We start from the raw sequence: 20071 nt of genomic DNA, 5'->3' as shown, positions 1-20071 counted from the left end.
TTTCTTATTTGTAATGTCCTCTGTAAATTTTGTCACTCGCTAGTTAGATCCTAGAAACTAAATGGTATAATATTCTGTCATTGGCAATCCAGATTCTTCCCATCAATATCAAGGGCCTAGCTGGAAGCATAGCGACACTCGCCAACTGGATATGTTCTTGGGCTGTTACCATGACTGCAAATTTGCTCTTGGATTGGAGCGGCGGAGGTCTCTCTCTCTCACTCTCTCTCTCTAAAAGTTCATTTAGTGAACAATAACTTAATGCATTATGCCTTAACTCTTGTAGGAACTTTCACACTCTACATGGTAGCATCAGCTTTCACTGTATTATTTGTCACTCTCTTTGTCCCAGAGACGAAAGGAAGATCTCTTGAAGAAATTCAGTTCTCTTTCAGATAAAGAAATTTCCAAATGTCGAATTACTCCAATTCGGGCGGTGCATACATAGAATGATCCATTTTTGGCACGCAAAGCTGCAATACAGATATGTAACATAAGCAATTTTCTTTTGGCTTTCTATATATAATATATATATATATATATACGGTCTTTCTTTCGCTCTTATGTAAAACCTTATTTTATTTATTTAAATATATTGATTTTCATTGATATGATTTGAGAATACAAGTTAATAACAGTTGGCAGTGGGAATACTGCCACAATTGCATATATTTCATCTCTCCAATAATTGTTTCGTATGGTAATAGGAAGTCTTTATGAAGAAATTCAATCACCGTTGGTAACTAACATTCAAATATTCTTAAAATGGAGGGAAGACTGGTAGGTGTTGTAGATGTAGACAAGACAATCATAGTTTATAGACTAAGCAACTTTATGGAAAACATACATTGTACATTACATGCTAGACTTCTAAACAACTGGTCCAGTCCAGCAAAAATGACATTCAACGATTTTCATTGTACCTGTAATTTACAGGTGCAATGTATTTAAGATGGAAGTAGTAATAGCAAACTCAGCTAGTTGTAGAATGTTCATGTTGATTATCATCAGATATTAGAATTTAAAGTTAATGGTCAGCTGACTTGGCAATTGCATTCTAGAATTTTGTTGATGGAAATTCCTTCTATACATAATACTTCCAAAATTTTATGTAATCAAAGGCATAAGTCATGACATAGCACGATGTTAACCAACCACCCTGGCAAAAGATATCCACATGAGTTTGCTGAACAATGTGCTACTGTGTGGCATGTGTAACAAGAACTCACTAGTTGTCCATTCCAACCTAACCCTATCCTGCACAATTCTGTCCTAGCTAATTTTCTTTCCTAATAAAACCTTTGAATAATATTCAATTCAGTTTATTAATCTCTAATTGCATGGTCAACATTTTATTTTCAGATACGTAGAACCTAATAGATTGAAACTATGATAAGACGTTCACGCTCAACCAACTTTTGCATACCATACTGCAAGGACCCACAAGACATAAAAATGACTGAAACATTTGCATACTCAGTATTGCAGTACGAGATTAAAGAATGGCCATGAGCATTAAATTATCAGTCTGATATAGTATTAATGCATATAAAACAATTTAAATAAAGCAGAAGAGTCGAGCTTATGTGGAGACAGATAAGAAGATTTTATGGTACACATGAATCTTGAAAAGAATGACTGCGGAAAGTTAAAGGACCTCCTTGATGAGTTTTCAGTCAGAGCTTTCGGAAGCCCCATAACGCTGTCCGTAGTCCCTACCTGCACAATAATAACTCACTCAGTTGACATTTTGTCTACAAATGAAGATATTATATAGGTGTGAGAAATTGTGATGGAATTATTTAACAATCTATTACTCAATAAAAACAAGTTCTCAGTTTCCTATATGAAATTTCTTTCAATCAATTAGAACATTAGAATTTGCAAATGTAATTTTCAAACACAGTTTAACATAAAAATCACAGGAAAAACACATCACAAATGGTCAGCAATCATTGCAAACAGCCACTTGAACTTCCAAAGTTTGCGCATGAGTACCTAAACTCTGAAATATTAAGGCAAATAGGTACTTGATGTTACATCGCATACAACATGACATATGCCATGTACGATAGCTGTAACGTCAAGTACTCCCTTTGCTTTGATATACATCTGCAAACTTTCAAAGTCAAGTGGCTATCTGCAAAGTTCACCTGAGTTTGAGCTTTTTTGTGGTGTCAGTATCCCATAGATGTCTTTTCTTTTGAAATCAATGTCCTAAACATTATAGAAATTGGAGCCTCATTTTGAAAAATCAAGGTGGCATTTTCGTAAAAAAAATTAAGCATACATTTACAAAAGTTGAAAACTTGTGAACAAGGATACTTCATTCTAGTAGCTACATGAATGAAGCCTACAGTGTTATCATAATTTTCGGATATGAAGAGATCAGTAAACTAACCACTTCTTTGACGTATGGCAGAACCAATGGATGTTCAATAATTAAACCCCCCGCAACATAGAGTACCTTTCCCTCATTTATCTGGTATCCAGGAAAAAGATTGCACATAGTTCAGCAGCAGGAAGGAATAAAGCAAAGGCGAATATGAGCTAATAATGTCAACAGCTCTTACCAGTTTCTCGATGATTTCATCTGGGATTTTATGAAAATGTATCTGCAATTACCAAAAGAAAAATAAAAGCATTAATATTACTCTAGTTCAAAGTTTAAATTTCGAAGCCTTCAAGATAGTGCCCAATAGGGACATGAATCATTGTATATTAAATACTCCAAGGAAAACACGATGGAATTTTCGCTCAACAATGCTACACGCTTGAAGTTCCTCTTGAGGACTGTGTACAGATTGAGATGTCTTCTTTATGCATTTGAGGCCAGAGGGTAGTGTTGGATGCTTCCCCAATTAAACTTGAGTGTATAATTAGACAAAGTGATCGAATTAACTCTTTACAAAGAGAAGCTAGTCATTATCCTTTTTTACACACCAAGGAGAGTGAAAAAAAAAATAGTGGAATTCAGGGTTCTATTTTGTTAAAACAGCATATTACAAGGTAATATTATAATTTCAAACAGGAATGACCAAAACACGAGACAGATGGCAGAAATCAGACCGAAAGTTTAGATATAGAAGCAACTAGTATAGTACCTCCACTTTGTCCCAGTCACCTTTTCTGAAACCAGTTTGAAGGTTTGTGACAAGTACAGAACTCATCGTTGCAGCGTACCCCTCAGAATAGCCTGCAGTTGTTATTTGTTGGTAAAAGTAAGAAATTTGATGAATAAAACACAGCAGGAATCCAAGCAGAATACATATATTTTTTCCAGACCTTGAATAAATTTCCGAGCTTCTTCCACGGTAGATGGTTTTTCCCTGATTTCACCCTCATAAACCACAACCTCCAGATAATTACAAAGAAAAAAAATTGACAGTAAGAAGTTGTGGCGTCAGATTTTCCCAAACAGGGACAAAGATTGAGCGTACATAGGCACAACTTATCACCATATTCACCTATATTTGAGGATATAAAATGCAATTACACTGTAGTGGTCATTGTTTTGGGATCGTGGGGGACTTGAGGGTCAGCCGAACAAACAGTAAAAAGAATTACTAAAGCATTTATCTTCACTGCATAGCACAAACAAGGACACAAATAAACGAGGAATATATGTCGAAGGAACCGAATTATACTTGATCACCAGTAATTAAAAGCGTTGGCTCAGCTTCCTTTACACTGTCACAAGTGTTTAGTCTTTGTAGGATGGCATCCGCCTGAGATAAAGGTTTCAGTAGTCTTAAGCAAAGTTCCATAATGACCGAAAAAGGAACACATAGAAATGCATGAGGAGATTTAATAAATGCACAATACAGGCATGTTCTGTTTAGAATTAGAATAATTATCAATATCTATATCTATAAAAAATGCTACGTTAAAACAAGCTGTAGGCTTGGATGAACACTGATAAACAAAAAAATAACATTAATTCACAGAGATAAAGCATCATAAGCGTTTAGATTCCATTATGGGCTTTTCAAATTCTACAGAGCAGGGAAATTACTAACCGCATGCTCCATTTTTCAAGTTATTATTATTGATTCATTAGACATTACTTCATATTTTAATGAACATCAAGAAAGAAATATCATATCGAATGGCCCCAGACGGTAAAGGCAATACTTACTAGTTAGATGACATTGGAGTTTTGAGAATAACACTTGTATCCCACCATCAGACCACCCAAACAAATCAATGGTGTTGAAACAGAAAGATATATATTTTTACAAGAATAGAACGCATCCTCAATCTATAGATGGCACAAGGTGAAGTTGTACCCAAGACGCTCAATTTTTGATATAGGAGAATGAGTGAAAATCTAAATAAAACTATACATACTGTATCAGCAACAATTAAAATTGTTGGTTCATCACCTCTCTCTGCCTCACTGATTGTTAACTTTGATAAAATTGCATCAGCCTGAGATGCAACCAATGGAGAAAAAACAAAAAAAAAAAAAAAACCCTTAAACTAAAGTTCGAGACTAAATCATCAGTTAGATGACTAACGTAACAATTCACAGACCAGTAAGCAAGACCACTGAAACACGAAAAAATAAAATTTCCACGAATTCATTCAGTAATCAAAAGCAATTGAAGTTCCATAGTTCTAAAATCAATTGGGAAGTAGTGCAATATACCTTCGCCTCGGCAATAGCCATCACGAGCTCTTCGGGTTTTTCTCTGCGGATACTCTTTTCGTCAATATCTGCAGTCTTAAATAGTAGATGAAGAGAGGTCAACTTTTAGACTAACACCAAAAAGGGGACATACTACACTGTATGAAAATGGAACTCAAAGAAATCTACCAAAATAGTGAATTCGTATCCCATCTCAGCCAATATTTTCTTACGGGCGATTGAAGATGACCCCAGAATTAACTGCAAGCATTCATTAACAGTAGAATTATAGTCTGAATAATAATAATAATAATCAAGCAAAACCTAACTATGAAGTTAGAATGAAATTAGGGGGTTTAAGTGAGTCGATGTTTCGTTCTTCTTACCTTAAATGGAACAGAGCTAGCGGCAGCCATTTTTCCTCCTCCTCCAATTACTCAAAGATCGTTAAATCGCTCTGTGATTATCCAGAGAAACCCTAAGAGATATTTTCGCGCCCTTTTCTATTATGTTTCTTATACAGTTAACTTTATTTTATGCTACCTACGACTGGTTCGGCCCATTTACGATGCTAAAAAGTTTCGGCCCATTTATAAACTTAACTCCAATTCCATCCACGTTATTTTTATTTTAATTTTGTTTTATTCTTACTCAGAAATAGAATTTATTCTCACTCTACTAGCAAGTTTCTCGTGTCTTGTGCATTAAAAATGGTCTTGTAAAATGTTGGAATAATCCATTCCATTCAGGTTATTTTTAGAGGGAATTGGGAGATCTCTATCCATACCAACTTCCATGCCATGTTTAAATGTCATTCATGCACTTACGGTTTCTCTCATGGGTTCTTTTTCATTTTTTTTTTTTTTTTTTTTCTTTATGGTCATTGGGATCTAATTACATATGTCGCGACTTTAGTGAACTCGCAATCTTTTTAATTATTAATAAATTTATCCTTTTATAAACAAAACATTGAAGCTCTTTACTCCTAGGCTATGCATACCCAAGGCTTCTATCAATTCCAAAATCCAGTTTCAACTCATCATGACTATCTTGATTAACATTCCTATTAAAGTAGATACTATATTTGGAGAAAGTCACTTCTTGCCCAGCTGCCTTAATGTACTCCTTTTATATTTTCAAAAAATGCCCGCATTCCTCCAACCAAGCTCTCATTAACATCGAGCTATATCATCAAGTAAAATATGTGAGATGCGCGCTCCCGTACACGAAACCAAAGAACCTTAATCAACCTTTGATCAACTTTGGAATAGATTAAATAAGTGCGGCCTTCCGTGCATAAGACATACATGATCGATGAACAATAATGGATCACCATCCATGACACAGTCCTCTGTTTGATAGGAATGTTATCCGTCGAATACAAGCATGATGGGAAAAATGGAAAAATGAAAAAGTGCAACATGTATCTTGTATAATAGACGTATGTCAAGTCGGCTAAAAGGAACGCTTTATAGAACAGCTGTGAGGCCGGCTTTTCTATATGGGAGAGAATGTTAGGTGATAAAAAAACAACAGAAGCACAAGATTAGAGTGTTCGAGATGCGGATGTTGAGGTGCACGAGTGGGTTTACTCTAAGAGATAATGTTCGAAATGATACTATAAAAAGCAATCTTAAAATTACAGCTTTAGACGAGAAGATAAAAGATGGTAGACTTGGATGGTTTGGACATGTGACGCGTAGATCTAGAGAAGCACATGTTAGGAGAGGCGAGGATATAGACATATGAACATAAGGACAAGGAGACCTAAACTCACATGATAAAGGGTGGTAAGAAAGGATTTATAAATTTTAGGTATCTTAGAAAACTTAGTAGTCGAGAAAGGAGAATGGCGGCTTATAGTATCCACATAAATGACTTAGTTTTATAGAGTTAGAAAAACTATTTTTAAGATATATTATTTTTTTTTGGGATAAGAAAACTATTTATATATATTTAGGTTAGTAAAATTATTTATAGCAATAAATATCGTGTCTTTATATAATTTAGCAGTTTATTATATGTATTTTATATATCGTATTTTATACATAATAATAATATGACAAATGATCTATACATTATTTTTAAATTTAAATTTAAAAATTTATATAGTTGATTCCATTCGATGGAATTGGGGGCGATTATTGTATTAAAGTGTGTTTAGACTTTGTAGATTGCTCATGAATTCTGTTTTGAAAAGTCAAATTGCATCGGCTCCTAAAAGGTTTTTGGAAAAGTAAAACAAGATATTCAAGTTTAATAATTTATACATAATACACATTTATCAAATAATTTATGTGTAATCATTTTTTCCCTTTCTTCATTGGTATAGTGAATCTTAAGCTCAAGATAATAATTTTTTAATTGATATATAAACCAATTTTTATTACGGTGAATGATTAATGTGGGATATATTCATATGTCTAATAATTTGTTGAAAAAAATTATCGAGAATAATTATCACTTTAAGATACGATTCATATATGTGTGATCCGTTTTAAATCGAACCGAATTCGGATTGAAGTGCCTACAATTTGGTTCAGCTATAATAATATATGATATTGTTATTAATTTTTTTTATTAAATACATAAAAATTAATTTCATATATTTATTTTATCTACAAATACATATCACTATATAAATATCAAATCGATTTTTTTTAAGAGATACTTATGGATCGAATTTGGATCAAGTAAAAATCCGACGTGTTTCGCTACCATTTCTAGTTACTTGCTATTCTAAGTGACTTTGTTGCAGTACGTTTTAGAAAGTTGGTTTCTATTTTTAATCTAAGAGATATTTTTTGGTATAAATTTTCTCACACATCGTTATTTATATACGTACATGCATGCATATCATTTACTCATATATGTATAATTTTAAATTTATCCATAAAAATATGAGATTTTATCAATATACGCTCGTAAAAAAGTGATTTGCATGTCTAAAATATAAAATTTTAACCTTTTAAGAGTTTTTCTTTTATCTTGACGGCATGGATAACTACTCTATAATTTCAATTCGAATAATTTTCCGACGGAAAGCAAGTTTCCTTCTTCATAATGAATTGATAAGGAATCTGGCCTCCGCCCCCATTTTGTGCCAACAAATCTTCCATAATATACTTATTATTTATTAACTCCATTACACACTGGGTAAGAAACATTAATTGAAAACACACGATAACATTTGTGAACTGAAATAAAGTGAAATCAGACTGTAGATATTTTTTAAAAAAAGAAAAGGACCGTAGTATTATACGTAGTATATGCATTTACTTTCTTGCATTAGTTAATTAATGGAACATCAGACGTTCAACGGACTCTTCAGTAAATCACTGGAGCCTGAGTCCCTTCATCCTGCATGGATGTATGAAACATACAGATTAGACCAGAGCACATGACAGTAAAAATATATAGAATATAAGTTTTAATTTGTGAGTACGCTAATTCGACTAACTAGGAGTGTCCATAAAAGATTTTTTTTCATGATAATCTATAGAGGATTTATGGACAGATTGTAATAGGCATATAAAAAGATATTATAAAAAATGGCAAATGTAAGAAGAAAAATCATTTGAAACTGTTGAGTTACATTTTACACCTTAATAGCTCATAGTCTGAAGAGAAACAACTATAGTAACTATTAACTAATTAGTAATTTTGGATGGAAAAATATTATTCGACTAATAAAAATCACTATCCCATTTAACAATACATGTTATTTTAAACTTTTTATTTTTACCTTTTACCTTCTTCTTTATATCAATAATTTAAAAATATGTACTAATGGATGGAAGGAATATAATCGGAAATAAACATGATCGTATCTCATGAGAGTAGGCATACCTTTGTTCTTCTTCGTCCATGTAGGAGCTATAAGCTTTAATATTGCTGCTGCCTCCTCCCATTTTCTTATAGGCAGGCAAAGGGACACGGCCGGATTCGATTTTGTCCAAGTCCTCAAGAAGGACCTCATAGTGACGCTTCACTTCTTCAACCGACTTCTCTTTGACAGCTTTAGCTAACTTTTTCCAGAGGTCAGGTGTGTCCTTGCCGTAAAAGGCCAATGCATTCTCGAACAACTTGTTCTGCTTTGCAGTCCAATTTCCCGAAGCCATATATGATATATCGCTAGAGATTATTGATATAGCTAGTGAGTGAAGTAGCTAGATATATATATATATAGCTATTTTAAGGATCGTTTGTTATTTTCGTATGTATTGAAGCATTTACAATGAGTTGTTTATATAGTATGGTGCACAGTATAGAGACAGATCAATAAAAAGATGGGATGGGATGGGATGGGTGGGTCAGTGGGATATGCTTCATGTTTTGTTCACAGTTCATTTCTTGCAAAACATTGGCCGATCTAGTGCTAAAATCCATAGCTGCTTTACTTTAATTTTTGTTCAAGTTTTATCTTTAGGATTCTTTTTTTCATAGATACCATATGTGTGTATATATATATTTCTAAATTTGAAAAGGAAATGGAGCAGCCACACATCCATACCTGATGCGTATTGTTCGAGTACGCTACAGTCTTATTGTTTGAATTGGAGGCGTGGAGGTAGAATACAAACTTCGGAACGCGAACTTGCTTAAGTATAATTAAGAAGTTCGTGTTCTAAAAACACGAACTTGGCATGACTGAAATTGCAATCCGAAAACTCGATCTTGAATAAAAAATTAAAAAAAATGAAGTTCTTAATTAAAAGTACAAAGATCGCATTCTAAAAACCCGATCATGCTATTTTACGTATTAAAAAAATGATTAAAATTATAAAAATCGGGTTCTAAAAACCCGATCATACTATTTTACGTATTAAAAAAAATTAAAATTACAAAGATCGGGTTCTAGGAACCCGACCATGCTATCTTTGCGATTTCATTTTTCTTCCAAAATGGTTTTGTTAGGGTTTTGAGGAGTAGTAGTGATCTGGTGTTTTACGGTCCACGTTTAAAACTATGGATTGATTGGGCTTGCCACCATCACTTAACTCAGCCTGGGACTCAAACGATTCAAAATTTTGGTTCGTAGGCCGGTTCGACTCGATTTGGTTTCTTGTTAATCTTCTGACAAATCGAGACATTAAATGATAGAAAACGAAATAAACTTAATCCCAATTAGAACGAAGGACCATCCAGATTTGCACATGTACATAATTTAATGAGTCACCTACAAAAAAACAAAATTGGTATGCCTCTGCATTTAATATTTTGGAATGGGAAATCACTAGTTCGGTTTGAGTTAATTCTAGTTCGATTTCAATTTTCAGGATCGGCCAAAAAATCACCTCATGTTACTAATTCTACTATGTTATGTTTGGAGTTAGTTTGGGTTAATGTCTAACCAAGTTTAAATTTTAGCCTAACTTTGTCCGTTTCTTAAATCTTTACCAACGGAAGTAGATTCGGTTCACGATTGAACCGACCTTAATTTTAGTAACATCGTCCACGAATTTCACTTGCGGATTACTTAAATTTGTGTTTTTGAGGGTAGTCGATTACTTAATTAATTAAAGGTTATTATTTATTTATTGAGTATTGTTTTGTCTTATTTATATGGCTCCACTCATGATCGGCTAGTCAACGAGGATGCTGCAAAATCGTGTTCCCAGTTCACGAGCATGTTTGGAAAGATTAATACCAAATTCGTGTTTTTAAAACACGAATTTGATTAGATCGTATTCTATCTTCACGATCTTGTTTTAATCGTTTTAATCACAATCATATGACAATCATGACACAATTAACATGATAACATTCGTGAACCGAAAATACGATTTTACTTAATTAAGATATTAATCCGCAGCTTAACACTGAAGATCGAATTTTCAGTACTCGATCTCACTATTTTCGTCCACACAATTCAAAATATCACATATTTTATCTAAGTTTTAAACAAAATATCATCAATTATATAATTAATTCCTTCAATAAAAAAAATTAGAGGATAATCTTTTTAGGCTTGATAGAATATACTTATCATTTGTACTTTTACGGAGATATTTTTTATTTAGGACAATACTTGAATACTCTCTTAGAAATCAGTCAACAAATCAAAATATGACACTTCTATTAATATCTTAGACTTGATGGATTTCAAAAATCAGGTTTTTTTTTTGGAGAATTTGTTCTTAGTAAATCCAATAAGGACTTCGTACCGTTGGAATATTTTGTCACGCTGATAATGAAAATGGTTCCCTACTTCAAAAATTATAAACCGGGCACTACATGTTGAAGAATGGAAAAGAGGATACTAGGGTGAGGCATGTAATAATCATGGTCCTTAAGGTAAGATTTTGCTCATCTCCGATGATATTTGATTACCACAAGGGTCAAAGATATACTATATTAATTACGGCAATCTTCCCTTCAAGATACAATGACCTTTGATATGTTAGCCTAAATGTCTATATTTAAATGAAGACTTTACTAATACTAAGAAAATAAACTCACTTGCAGCTACTCGTTTAAAGTCGGTCCCCAAAAAAGGGAGTATCTTATATACATAAAATTAGAATAATAAAATTGTGAGGTTGCAACTGCAGATTTTATTGGGAAATTGAATTTCAACATATACATAATCGTTAATATATATCATTATTCTAATATTTTAGCCTACAGAAAAAGTTGAATAGAAACTATAAGTCCTCACAAAACATATTACGAGATGGATAATGTTTCGATGAAAATCAATTTATAAAAGAATGATTAATATATATGGCATCATTGACAATATTATATAAGAATTTCTCAATTCAAACATGCAGTTTATTTTTTTTAGTGATCGATTTTATAAAAATTACCATAATTACTTGTGCTACAAATATTCAAATAGATTATCGTTTGAATCATTGAAAAATTGAACACGTACTTACAATTTTCATAAAAAAATTCGAAAATCTTTCAAGCTATATTGAGCTCTCAATTTCGATCAAATTTTAATGACAAAAATTTAAAAAAGAAGATGAAAATTTGATAATTAAATTAAATGCTCTATTATCTACTGTAAAGAAAAATCTATAAAATCAACTCTTCAGTCATCTAGCCAAATGTATTGGCCTCTCTCAATAGATCAAGATATAACCGTGAGAATATAATTGTTAAGAATATTCTCCTGATATTTTATTTTCCTAATTTATCTTTCTCACCTCTAATATATAAATATTGATTTAATCTGTCAATATAAACCAATATAATGAATGAGAACAATCTTTTAAATTTCTTATATAGTTTGTGAAACACCTCAGGAGATAGAGCCTTTAACTTAATTACCAAATTCATCTTCCTTTTCAAAATTAACCGATTGTTATCAAAATTTGAGTGCCTACATTAATTATTATATTTTTACGTACCTTATGTTTAAAGATACACATCAAATAGGAGGAAAAACTTTAAACTAACAACAATAGAATTTTTTCTTAGAAAAATGTGAATCAAACTTCTTGATAATTACAACTGTTCGACGACTTTGAAATATTTCTCATTAGTGTGTGCCAAATCTTATATATATCACTAAACCAGTCAAGCACTTTATTAATTTTCGTTAAGATTTTTTTGTGATTAATCAAATGATTGAATTTTGAAGTGAATCACAATTAATATTGTTCTATTTTTCAAAAGGGGATAATGGTATGGCCAAGCGAAAACAACTTATCTGAAATATGGGTAACTTATAAAATGCAGCAGGTGATCTGTTATCCAGATATCATTTAAGATTTGGAGTTTGTTTTACACTGCAAAGCTAAAGCATCTCATCTTTTTATCTTTTCCAGCTCAAAAGCTCCATCATACACGGAATTTTGTACCTTTGTGCAAAGTAAAAATGCACGGAAAAAATATTGTTTTTACGATAGTTTTTAGCTAACTTCTGGTGACACCGTCAAGGGAGCATGGGGCGATCTAGAGACCATTAAATCTCCTTGCATTGCGGTGGAGTTTCTACACAACAGGCTTCTTTTTAATTCTTTCTCGTTTTCTTTTTTTTCCTTTATTTTCTAAGTTTTTTTCTTGGCTATTTTAAATCAACTCCTATCATATTAACTTTGACAATATTCAATCGATGGTCAAGTGATCTCCAAATATTTTTGGACGGATGAATCATGCTGCTCAACAGAGCTTAGTTGCCCATATAGGTTTTCTCATTTGTAATTTGCAAAACGTATATAGTTAGAGTAAGAATTCTATTGAAAAAATAAAAAAGCTCTTGACGATCTTTTTCTCTTTATAGTTAAACCAAATTACTCCTTCCGTCTGTAAATATATGATTTTGTTGAAATTTTATTTTGTCTGTATATACATATTTTTTAGATAAAAATAGCATGTCTTTCTTAATTTACCCTTATATAAATATACAAATGAATCCTTATACTTTATGTATATACCTATGCACACCAATTTTTAAAATCAATTCTTGTTCAAATAAATGGGACTGGCCCTTCGCCACCACCCTTTTATCGACCTGTCAACTGTTAGCTCGACACCAACCCTTCGGCTCCAGACCATCCTTGACCACCACCACCACCGACCTCCACCACTACAAGATCGCTCGCCCAACCACTAGATCATTCTATTAATTGTTAGGATTCGATCGGCACACTACGCGGAATAACATCGATAAAGTGATAGGAATAATACGAAAGCAAAAACACAAATGATTCACGTGATTCGATCAAAAATAGATCTACATCCACAACAAGAGTCAAGTCAGGGTTTATCAAAATCAAACTTGTCCACACACAAGCTGAACTTTTCAGTAAACAAACATTTAGTCAACGAATCTGACGAGGCTTTCGGTTTGCCTTTGTATCTTGCTATCAAACCCACACCTTGATTTCCAGCACTTAAACTTACGCTATCTTTGTCCATGTCCTTCTGCAAAAGAACATTATTGACCGTTGCCAATCTAATCATATCTCTATCATAAAGCATGATATCCGTGAAGTGCTCCCAAGATGGTGGTAGTGATAATATCAAGATTAGAGCCTTATATTCATCACTAAGTTTTATCCTAGCCGCCTCAGCATCAAGAATCATCTTATTAAACCCATCAAGATGACTCATCATTGAATCTCCCTCTCGGAGTTTAAATTGGTACATCCTCCTCTTTTGGAATATCTTTCTAGTTAGATTCTGCATTGAGTATTTTTCACCCAACACATTCCAAAGCTCTATCGCAATCTTTTTATCTAACACCTCTCGTAATATATTATCTGAAAGAGATAATAAAATAGTACTATGTGCTTTACCTTGCATGAAGACTTTCTTCTCAGCATTCCACGCCTCCGGCGCGCCTTTTTTGATTATGATTTCTCGACAACCCAGCTGACAAAAGAGAGCTTCCACATTCACCATCTAAAGATTAAAATCGTTGGAACCATGAAACTTATCGATTTCAAACTTTGCCGCTATAGCTTTGATACCAACTGTTAGGATTCGATAGGCAAAATACATGGAATAATATTGATAAAGTGATAGGAATAATACAAAAGCAAAATCACAAAAGATTTACGTGGTTCTATAAAAACAGATCTACATCCACAACAAAACTCAAGAGCTTTTATTAACGAGCAAATTCAGCATACCAAGTGCTTACCTATACAAAGACACTTTTTTTAAACTAATTCATACTCAATTTAGACTCCGATGATTCTCTATGCGAACTCATCTATTTATACTAATATAAACTCATATATTCCCAATAGATCTAGAAAATATATAAACCTATTTTCTACTTGACTTAAAAATACCTAATCTATTTCCTAATTGACATAGAAAATGCTTATAATAATTTATTTAGTATAACCAATTTGTGACAAACTAGGAATCCTAATCCTAGATTCCTAATACTAATCCGCCACCACCAGATCGCTGGACCACCATCATCAGAGATCAATTGCCCAACCTCGGCAACAGAAGATCGCTCGGCCTCTACCACTATAAGATCGCTCACCCAACCTGCCACCACCAGATCGCTCGGCCTCCATCACCAAGAGATGAATTGCCAGACCTCGGCACCACCAGATCACTCGATCTCCATCACCACCCCACCATCAGATTGAACGCCAACCACGCTACCACCAAATCGCCAACCACCTGAACGATGCCGGCTTTGAGAGAGGGAACGAATGGCGTCGGAGCTGAGGGAGAAGAGAACGAAGACGATTCTAGAAAGAGAATATGTCCGTATCGGAGCTGGCAGGAAGAAAGGAAGTTGCCGGAGGCAGGCGGTAGTCGGATCTAGGGGAGGAAAGACGAACGATGTATTGTACTCTATTTTGTGTAATTATCTTGTGTAGATGTAATTATTTGCTTGTTAGAGGGTATTTTGCTCCAAATATTATTGGCCTTGTTCCGTATACCAAAACCTTAAAAAGCATGTAATTGCAGACAAAGGGAGTAATTTTTACACAATCAATTAGTAAGAATAATTTATCAAAGTAAGCGGCTACTACTGGACTGTAGAATTGAGAGGAGAGATGATGGAAGAAGGATTATAGATAAAATGAGTATTTCCTTAGGGCTTTGAATGCATAAAGTTAGAGGACCAAACAATTTAAAGTGATAAATTATAGTCCAAATATGATTTTATAGTGAAATCACGATTCAATCGGTAGAAGCCTATTAATTAGAATTCTATTTAGTTAGTATTTTATGTTTAAGTTCAGAATATGTTATTATTTTATTTAATTATTTAATCAACAATTATTAGATTTATAATCTTATTTAAACCTTTTCAATATTATATTATAGAGGTCGAATAATTTTATAAATAATAAGTTTTGAGAAATTTTCTCTATATTTTCAATTATTTAGGAGAAATTTAGTCTATTTATGTTTGTTTCTGACCGTGAAACTCGCATATACGTTTCCTACGATGCATCAAGAGAAAGTAGAATGGATTTAGTGTCAATTAAAGAGAGTGAGAGTGTTGTACCCAGAAAGAGAGAGAGTTAAATCTAAGATTAGATAGGCCGATGTATATGCTTTCGACATTCACCATTGCTAGAGGTGTGAGCTTAAGGTATTGGATTGCGATCCACTCTCGAAAAAAGTGTCACGAATTTTTTTGTGTGAGCACAAACGTTTAGGTTGTAAAATTTCGTTGAAATACATAATTATTTTAAAAAAGAATTTAGAACAGATTGAAGAACAATAATATATATATCAAAATAAATTCCTTGCTACCTCCACGTATTTTTATCTAGTAATTTTGTGTTGATTGTGCATCACATACTAATTTTTATAGTACTGTTGTAGTTAAATACTAATTTTTATAGTACTGTTGTAGTTAAGTTAAAATTCATCATTTTTGTAGGTGTATCCAAAACTATATAATTCATGAATGGTAGAATCCGTGGTAACATGTGGGGATAAGTTGAATCATGTATGTGCATATTCATTTTATCGGGGTTTAATTAATTTACATCCCATGAATTGCATTAATTAAATATATAAATAAATATAATTTTATAAATAAAAGGAAAAGTTGAAATTTCGTACAAATAAATGTAATTTAATAAATTAATATTCTTTTCGGTCCACTTTATCTCATAATATAAATATAAATTTTAAAAAATAATTAATGATAGAAAAAATTATTTATCTGTCCATCATTTATTATTCAGAAGTCATAAATATTCATTCAAAATAAAATATTAATTAAAATAAATGTAAGGGTGATATTGAAAAAAATAGCTCAAATATGCATGAATTTCATAAAACGACATTTAAAGTAGACCAAAACAAATTTCATTACGAGACGGAGGGAGTAATTTATACAATTAAATAATATCACTCTTAAAATCGTAATATTTCACGGTTTATAAAGGTTTGACCCTAAGTATTCTCTGGATGAAGAGCTTAATTTGCAATTATATTCAACATATATATGGGGTAGCTTATTGACTGATATTCCATTGGAGATTCATTTAGTACATCTAGCGGCAAAGTTTATACCTTAAGTTTATACCTTAAGGGTAAAGTTACTGGAACAACTGTACAAAGAAATCCTTTTAGGGTACACATATATTCTTTGGTGATGATAGAATCCTTATCATCCATATCTATTTCAAAGTGGCATTTCTTTCTTTGGATACCCATGATCACTTAAAAGCTTTATATAATGACCATTTTTCTTATTTTATTTTTTTTCCTTTTTTGAGTGGCTCCGGCGTTGCAACTGGCTGCCTGGCTAAGATACTACCCTCCTGGATTCTTTGAAGACCAACTTATATTCCACGTACACATTAATTTCATGCTCAGCCAGTCAGAGTATAGCTCATGCAAAAGGAGAATATATGGCTTTAATCCACATCATAAGGGCATCCATGTATGATATTTCTGAAAGAACTTCAGTAGTCCTCTCTTTTAAACACTCCTGGATTGAACCAGCAGTTCAACTCGAAACTATCGGTTTTATCATTGAGAAAAACATGTCAGATCCTGTTGCATGTGATAGTATTACACTTAACAAGTTTTTTTTTTTAGTTTGTTGGTATGTCATATAGTAGCTAGAGCTTTTTTTTTTTTCTTTAACAATCAAAAGGGAGTAGTATTAGATTAAATATTCTTTGATGGCTATACATCATCAAAGAATGGAAATAATTCACCTTGCTCATTGCTTTTAAGATTAATTAGCAATGCTATGGACAAATTGATTATTGGATCTTGGTGTAAAGGAGAAAACACAATATACAAAAGTGTAGCTAGTATCCTAATTCTATTTATGATATCCTTGGAAGTTAAAAAACTAGGGCCGATACTATTTACATCGTTAACCACTAATAGTGCATCGGATTCAAATAAAACGTGTGTTAAGCCAATAGATTTAGCTAGCAAGACTCCCATAAGAAGGGCTGAAGCTTCGGCTAAGGTGATGTCCATGAAACCCTCTTCAAATTTCGACCGGTAAGCTTGACTATATATGAAATATTGAGTACAATTCATATTCCCAGTAAGTTCATATTTAGTCAATTTGGATTCCTAATTATAAGAGTGTATTTCGTCTCATATAAAACGACTAAACTTATACTCTTTCCGTCTTTCTATACATGTGTTTTTATATTTTTCATTTTATTTTAAAATAGATGATTTTTATGTTTAATTTAGATCAAAATTTGGTTAAATTTCTTCTTTCACTTTATTTTTTTCGCGCCAATAACTTTAAAAACATGTATTGAGAGACGGAGAGAATATTAAACAATATTTACTATGCCCCTCCAGTCCATAAGAACACACCTTTTTTTTTTTTTTTTTGAAGTAATAAGAACACACCTATATTTGTAAAGAATTCCAGCGAAGTGATTATTCTTGTGAAGATTTCTAAGCTTAATTAAGAACTGTTTTATTTTTGATGATTAATTAAGAACTGTCTATGAGGCCGGATATTGGGGTATTAATCTTAATTTATTTATGGGCATGTTCTAAGAAAATGCTTTTCCGTAATGCTAGATGTAGTAATCATCAGTTGAAAATAACATTGTGTAAAGTTGATCAACGTAAAAAAAAGAAAAGAAAAAGTTGATCAACTTTCCTTGAATAGTAATATCCACCTTTTCTAGTAATATTATATATCCATGTCACTTGCACTCCAAAGTAAATATTCACTTTCCATTAATATGCCTCTGAAGGCTTTATGTCTCATTCTTATGCTTACAAATATTAGATTCTGTGCGGTCCCCTCCGTGCAACTTGGAGCAGCCAATCGATCTTTATAAAAGGTTTGAGATATAATTTGTTTATTCTACATTCGTCGTAGTAATAAAGAATTTACTTATTTATTATACTTTGAGGGTAAGATTTGGCGCAATCGGTTAAATTTTTTTTTTTTTGTCTGGAGATTACGAATTTGCAATTATAAGGAGAAGGTCGCATGCATAATACGACATACTCTCCCATATCCCTCAAAACGGCCCGGAACCTTAGCGTATCGAGATTTGTCATTTTTCTTAAAAAAAAATTATTCTACAATCGATCTTTATAAAATACTGTAACTGTACTCCTTTTGGTACAAAAAACTGGTATGTGACGTGATTTTATATATACTATATGGTTATGATTCAATTCTTTCAGCATCTCAGATGGGAGAATTCATATGGTCATGATAAGAATTATATTTCAACATCTCACCTTTTCGTGGAGCGAATGAACGTTTATTGTTTATCTGATGATGAGAATCACATCAGCATGGAATATTTTATTCAGACAAGAGGTAGATATATAGACTTAAATTCTGCCAAGCTGTGTTGCGAATTACTAATAGGCCTTCACTAGAAACTTCATTTATCTGTTTAGTGATTGAAGGTTTCAAAAGAACTTTACAATACGTACATTTTATGCTTTATGTCTGGATATATATGATATGGATTCTCATTAACCCTTCATAAAGTTTTTGTCAATATTGTGATCTTGTTAATCGTAGTGTAATGGGTAATGGATTCCTTAAAGTACGTACCCGATATTAATTTTGGATATTTTTCTGGAACTATTTTACTAGCATGCTTGATTAAATAAAATAAATCATAAACTACGAAATGAGAATTCAAGATATTGCCTTTTCCTAGTGATTACATTTTATGCTTCCCTTCTTTATCTAGAGGTTGTTTGTAACAGAGTATGGATGGGACATTATACTATTATGTACGAATTGTATATAATATATGAGGAGGGATAACTCAATTCTAGAACAAAAGAAAACACACAAGCCAGTAAAAGTGTATGTGCCTGCGAAAAAATGCCTCTCATGGCGATTTAGGGGTTTTTGCTCCTCGTCGTCTTGCTATATTGGAGGAGATCTTTCACGGTGGGTTCGTAGCTTTCTGTATTGGTAGCTGAGTGTGTGGATTGCAAATTTAATCTGTTTCTGGGGTTTTGAGGTATGACGGCGGCGTCGTCTAAGGGGGGGTGAAGATCTGGGAAGCGCGGTAAAGGAGCTGGCGACTTGGGCTTCGTTGTTTGGGGTAAATTGTTTACATTGTGAGGGAAGTAAGTTGAGCTATGTACCGCCGTCGGTGGTAGATGGAGTGAAGGTGGTTCGGTTCCGATCTGATGAGATCCAATCGGAGGTTGAGAAGTGGAAATTTGCGTTGGTTGGGTCTGTGTATGGTGATATCCCGAAGTTCATGAGATTTCAGAGCTTTGATATGAATAGGTGGGGGAAATCAGGGCTGGTCTCTATTCACCAAATTGATCAGAATGTGTTCTTACTCAACTTTGAATCATTGGCTGCTCAACAGGAAGCTCTGGGTATTGGGCCGCTTACTTTTAATCGAAGACATTCAAGCTTGAGGAAGTCACTCGAACTCCTATTTGGGTCAATTTACCTAAGCTGCCTCTTATTTTTTGGGCTCCGAAATTGCTTAGTAGGGTTAGAAGTGTATTTAGGAAACCATTGATGGTGGACCAATGTACTCTGAACCAAACTAGGTTGAATTA

General features: G+C 33.0%; 2 protein-coding genes across 2 annotated transcripts; both read right to left on the bottom strand.

Annotated features, from left to right (window-relative positions):
* Positions 1–419: 419 nt before the first annotated feature.
* On the bottom strand, positions 420–5046 carry LOC139883733 (uncharacterized). Its single transcript, XM_071867870.1, has 12 exons — positions 5017–5046; positions 4820–4891; positions 4652–4726; positions 4351–4431; positions 3648–3728; positions 3286–3355; positions 3105–3196; positions 2574–2615; positions 2402–2482; positions 1658–1719; positions 1427–1430; positions 420–473 (listed from the first exon to the last, which is right to left on the bottom strand). The coding sequence occupies exons 1-12, from the start codon at positions 5044–5046 to the stop codon at positions 420–422; spliced, it is 744 nt and encodes a 247-aa protein (XP_071723971.1).
* A 2919-nt stretch (positions 5047–7965) lies between these two features.
* Positions 7966–8766, bottom strand: LOC139883725 (protein RADIALIS-like 4). Its single transcript, XM_071867862.1, has 2 exons — positions 8480–8766; positions 7966–7990 (listed from the first exon to the last, which is right to left on the bottom strand). Exons 1-2 carry the CDS (start codon positions 8749–8751, stop codon positions 7966–7968), a joined length of 297 nt encoding a protein of 98 aa, XP_071723963.1. The 5' UTR covers positions 8752–8766.
* Positions 8767–20071: the final 11305 nt, after the last annotated feature.

This window comes from Rutidosis leptorrhynchoides, unplaced genomic scaffold (genome assembly GCF_046630445.1).
Source record: "Rutidosis leptorrhynchoides isolate AG116_Rl617_1_P2 unplaced genomic scaffold, CSIRO_AGI_Rlap_v1 contig440, whole genome shotgun sequence".
Taxonomy (NCBI): Eukaryota; Viridiplantae; Streptophyta; class Magnoliopsida; order Asterales; family Asteraceae; genus Rutidosis; species Rutidosis leptorrhynchoides.
Note: the sequence above shows the minus strand (reverse complement) of the source record. Positions and strands in the feature narration are given on the sequence as shown.